Consider the following 5,234-nt stretch of genomic DNA (forward strand, 5'->3'; position numbering starts at 1 on the left):
ATGGGGTCCTCTCCATTCAGGGGCAAGAGAGGTCACCACTGATGCCATGGCTGGACAGGAGCATGGATACCAAGGCTGGGCTGGAGGCTCCGGGAACAGAGAAGGCAGCATTGGGTGGGCACAGCCATCTCTATGGAAGTGGCTGTGGGGAGGGAGTGTGTGTGGGGAGCACTCCCACAGGGACTTGGGACGTGGTAGATCCTAGGCCTAATGCTGGTGTCTGAGCCATAGGACCCCAGAATTCCCAGACCAAATGCAGTTCTAGGGTTCAGATGGATTCAGGGCCATCGACTGAGGTCTCTGACATGGTCCTGTGCCAGTCCTGCCTGTCCAGCACAGGAACTCATGAATGTAAAGGACGGTGAAGGATGGGGGACTTGGAGTCCACACAAGCTCTCAGGTGCAAAGGACGTTACAGAGACCACATTGTGACAGATGTGAAGGTCACCCTGAATGTGGCCTGGACCAGCTTGGCCTGTGTTTAATGCCATCAAGGAAAGGACCTTCCTAGAGAGGTCACTGCTTTGTGGGATTCACCACTTTGCCCACGAAGAGGGGACTGTCAGTCTCTTTTTCAGTGATTACAATAATGAATGGGCGGTTAAATATCACCTCCGGGGGAAGAGATGTGGCCATGACACCCAAAGATGTGGCCCCTGCAGCCTCGGTTCCTTTCTCGTCCAGGGTCAGCACAGCCTTGTGCACAGCCTAAGGAGAGATGTGCAGATGGGTTCTGACCTGTGCTCTCATGCTCTGCACACCACCCAGCCCAGACCCACGCTGCAAACAGCTCCAGGGTCGGCCTCTCTGGGGTGTTTCCCCAGGAAAGTCCTGCTGCCTCATGACTGAACACAAAGGCCTCTGTCTGTCCAACCCTAGCGTGACCCAGCTGCTCCCTTGGTCTCTCCCACACAGAGCTCGGAGTGGAGATGCCCTTTATCCATGTCTCCTGTACATTGCTCTCCCTCTGTGTGCTGGGAGCTCCTTGAACAGGTCTGAAGGTGACCTTCAAAGGGCCCTGTCCCCACGGTGTGCAGATGTGCTGCACTGGTAGCCTTGGGTGTTTTCACTTTCATCAACAAATGGTTTTGGGAGGGTCTGGGGTTCCTAATTAAAATACGGTAGTGAAATAGTCCTTCTAGATGGTACATGTGGAAAAATTTAGAACATTCTCTGAGATCATTAATTCTAAACTGAGTGGAGAAATGAGCCCAAGGACTCCTGGGCTCTGTGGAAAAAGCGAGCGAGGCTCTGTGAGAAACCTCTGAGCAGTTCCCCAGCACATGAGCCAAATGGGAGCTGCCTTTCCCACCGTGTCTCCTGCACCCATCCTCTCTGTGAGCCCTCAGAGCTCAGCCTGGACCTTAGTGGTGATGTGGCCCCTTCCTCAGCCACGAGCCTGAGCTATGACTTCCAGCTCCTTTTAAGGCCCCAAAGGCACCCGGGAAAACACCCTCATCAGGTGACCTCACCTTGGAGACCTTCAGTGGGACGTCCTCGGTGACCTTGGAAAGGTCAGCACCGTTGCTGAAGACCGTGGTGATGCCCAGTGCGCTCAGGACAGACTTCAGGTCATAGGTTCCAGAGATGGACAGTTTAGGGAAGTATATATCTGCAGAGCTGCCATGAGGGAAAGATCACAAAGGAGGATTTCAGCATTTCTCCCAGTGTACCAGGAATGCCATGTAAGACTGTCTTCTTTTCTGGCTTTTCCTCCCACAGTTCCCGGGCTGTGTCCACAGCCGGATGGCAGCTCCTTGGGTCCTCTACACCCAGTGCCAGTGGAGTTTAATATCAATGGACTCCCTGTGTCCTGAAGAGGCTGAATTGCCCCTGCGTCTGAGAAGCCCTGCAGGCAGATGCAGAGTGAGCTCCTGGAGTCAGGCTCATCCTGCCCTGTGTGTCTGCTCATCTGTCCTCTGCCAGGGACATGCCTGGACTTCATACTCTGGGTATCTGTGCACAAGGAGCAGAGTGCTGTCCACCTCTCATCAAGGAGAGAAAATGCCCCTGATGCTGAAGGCTGGGCCTCTGTTAGTGTCTGGCCCTCAGGCTCTGCAATTGGTTCTGGCCTCAGCCTGGCCTTGTGGTCTGTGCACAGCCTGGTTCAGGGTCTGATGAGGAGCCAGCTGGAGTGGAGTGGTGACCCCTCTGCTCACGGTCAGCCTTGCCTTGTGTCTGCTGTGTTTCTGTGTCTCACAGCGTTCACCACTCTTCCGTGCAGCAGGCCCTGCTCACTGCTGATGCACCAGTGTGTGCTGATCCGAGGGCCAGGCTCTAGGGTGATGGACACCTAGGAGTGGATAAACCACTGGTCTGGGGTCAGAGCCCTGGAGCCTCCTGCCTGAGTGTCCAGCACTGTCTCATGCTGACCTTCCATGTTCTGGGCCTTTAAAGTCAGACATTCCCATGGCCATCCTGGACTCTCTGCCTTAGGCCACTCTCCTTGTGCTTTATTGCTGTGGCCTGTCCTGCTGCACTGCCTCTGCACTGGATCTCACTATGGGAAAGTCTGTCCTCTGGGGAGCATGTCCCTGAACAGCTCACGGGCTCCTACTCTGTCTCTTCCCAAGCCCCTGCTGCTTCTCCCTGAACTGAGCACAGGCCGTGTGTTTCAGCACAAGTTTATACCCTCAGTTAGAGCCAAGGGCTGCTCCCCTACTCCCAACTCCTCCTCCCCACCCCTGCCTGTCCTGTCCTGATGGTCAGCCCTGACATGGCTCAGAGGTTTGGGCTTTTGGGTTAGTCCCCGCCTGAGGTGTCACCTTATGTCAGTTTTGCGCAGGAACTTGCTAATGATGCTTCTTGTAAGTGTGGCCTCCAGGTGTGGCATCTTGCCCTGGTCTGGCAGGAAGAAGATGGCGGTGGCATTGCCCTGGTAGTCCATCAGTAGGACCCAGCTGGACAGCTTGCTGCAGTAATGGACTCGGAACATGCCCAGCCGGTGCATCATGGGCACCTTCACCACGGTGTCCTCATCCACATGGAAGTCCCCCTCGCTGGTTTGCTCCGGGTTGAAAGGTTTTTCCCACTTGCCTGGATTGGAGGGGAACACAGGTGATTGGGCTTAGGTTTAGGGAGGCCAGGGGATCCAGGAGACTCTGGTGTCTTTGGTGAGACTTGGAGCTCAGCTGCGTCAAGCACAGGAGATCTGCGCTCAGCCGTCCTGACCACTCTGGGGACTCAGTGATGAGAGGACATAGGGAATTTCTGTGTCACAGGGGAGGCTGCCCTCCTGGCTGATCAGGGGACATCTGCATTTGCATATATGATTATTAAGAGGAGCATTACAAAGACAGTTTGGATTATCAGTCATATTTTGGCACCTGCACACTGGGCATCCTCTCCTCTGTGAATTAGTCTTTCAGTTAACCACTTGGGGCACTGACTGGTGTGTTTCCATGGGAACCAGCTGGGATGGCTGTGCAGCCTTACCTTTAAAGAGAATGTAATTCACCAGGGCAAGCACGGTGTCTTTGTCCAGGTCTTTCACAAGGTCCACAATTTTCCCCTGTGTGCCCTTCTCCACGTATTTGTTGATCTGCTTCTTGGCTTCTTCAGGGTCAGTGAAGTCAACGGTGAAGGCCTCTGACTGGTACAGGTTCTTCACATCCATTGAAAATGGCTCCAGGAGCTTCACGTTCTCGTTGATGAACAAGCCACTGCCTGTCGTCAGCTCGAGCTGGTTGCTGGGCCTGTTGAGGGAGTGGAGGAGGCTCTGGAAGCCTGCGTGGATGTCTGCCTCTGGCATCTCTGTGATGTTGAAGCCCAGGCCCTCCAGGATCTCTGAGTGGGTGGGACCCTTGGTGCCCAGAGAGAGCATGGCCAAGGCCGCGGCAATGTTCACAGGAGAGAAGAAGATATTGGTGGTATTGGATTGCTTAGCCAGTTCCCGGTACAGGCTGAAGGTAAAGTCGGCCAAGTTTGGGGTGATCCTGTGAAAGGCTGGGTGTTTCTGGTCCTGCTGGGGAGCAGCAGTCTCCTGAACATCTTCAGCCAGGCGGCCGGGGAACAAGCAGCATAGGCTGGCCAGCAGCAGGAGGCCCCATGCGATAGAGGATGGCATTGTCCTGCAGGACAGAGAAAGGAACACAGCCCTGAGGCAGGGCCACAATCACCCCATTGACACCATGATAGATCAACTCGGTGCATCAGACATTGGACCAGGCCTTTTTTCTTTGCTGTGTTTTCACCACAGAACAAAGATGAGGCAAGCTATAGACCAGGTGCAATATACCAACTGCCCAGCCCCTTCACCTGTCATATTAGAGTCACAAGAATTGGAGAAAGCTTGGATGTGGCCTGGTTGCATGAAGAGTGACGGGGTTGCTGTGGCTAACATGTGAGGCCAGGTACCTGGGAGCCATGGAGGCCTGCAGGCAGAGGCCTGAGAGGAACTTCCTAATGAGATTGGGGTTAGGCTGGGTCCCTGGCTCTCCCTCTGGCCTTATCCTATCCATACACAGAGCAAGCTTCCCATGTCCCCAAGTAGGGATGCACAGTAGTAAGAGGCACCTTTAGACCCAAGGCTCCGCTGTGGCCCAGTCTCGGCTCCCCAGGCCTGGGGATCAGATGTCCTGTGCCTTACCAAGAAACTGCCCAGGATCTGGGAGGCCTGGGAACAGGACAGGACCACAGGGTCTGCATTACCATGACCACCTAGCCTGGCTGCAGCCAGCCCTATCCCCTCTGCCTCCTTGGGATCCAGGCCTGCTGCCTGCTGGGTGGTGCAGGGTCCTGGGGGCCCATTGAGCTCTCCCCGAGGGTGGACGTACTTACGGCTCTCTGTGCCAGGGGTGTCCTGGGGACAGAGCCCTGTCCTTCTCTGTATTTAAGCAGGGGATGGAAAGGGACCTGGGAGGCTGCTAGTTAATATTAACCCAGGTCACCCCATGTTGGACAGAAGCAAACAGACTGAGGGACTAAGTCCATTGGCTAGGTGCTGAGCCTCCTGCCCGCCCACACTATTGTCATCCCCTGGGCAGTGCCTAGCCCTGGGCCCCACAGCCACCCTGGAGACTGTCCCTAGCTTCTTGGGGCCAAGGTAGAGTGGGTGGCATGAGTTAGCTGGCTCTGGGACATGATATGGCTTTGCGTGTGTGACCCGCGAGGCGTTTCCCCTGTGTTGGTGGCTGAGGTCCCATATTCACAATGTGCTGGTCAGGATGTACACAGAACTCGAGTATAGGACCCCCATGAGTATGGGGAGGGGCTTTGTTTGGGTCTGTCCAGGC

The 5,234-nt window shown here is 55.3% G+C and overlaps 1 protein-coding gene across 4 annotated transcripts; it reads right to left on the bottom strand.

Annotated features, from left to right (window-relative positions):
• Window positions 1-438: 438 nt before the first annotated feature.
• On the bottom strand, window positions 439-4,839 carry LOC138810481 (alpha-1-antiproteinase-like). 4 transcript variants are annotated; one of them, XM_069997651.1, is made up of 5 exons: window positions 4,776-4,839; window positions 3,436-4,097; window positions 2,766-3,036; window positions 1,473-1,620; window positions 439-708 (listed from the first exon to the last, which is right to left on the bottom strand). In XM_069997651.1, the coding sequence occupies exons 2-5, from the start codon at window positions 4,064-4,066 to the stop codon at window positions 517-519; spliced, it is 1,242 nt and encodes a 413-aa protein (XP_069853752.1). In that variant the 5' UTR covers window positions 4,067-4,097; window positions 4,776-4,839; the 3' UTR covers window positions 439-516. The 4 variants fall into 4 exon arrangements, with proteins under 4 accessions (XP_069853752.1, XP_069853754.1, XP_069853753.1 ...); XM_069997653.1 differs by having other exon boundaries at window positions 3,436-4,070; window positions 4,776-4,822; XM_069997652.1 differs by having other exon boundaries at window positions 4,780-4,815.
• Window positions 4,840-5,234: the final 395 nt, after the last annotated feature.

Source organism: Dipodomys merriami, unplaced genomic scaffold, assembly GCF_024711535.1.
Source record: "Dipodomys merriami isolate MVZ:Mamm:240054 unplaced genomic scaffold, mDipMer1.0.p SCAF_50, whole genome shotgun sequence".
Lineage (NCBI taxonomy): Eukaryota > Metazoa > Chordata > Mammalia > Rodentia > Heteromyidae > Dipodomys > Dipodomys merriami.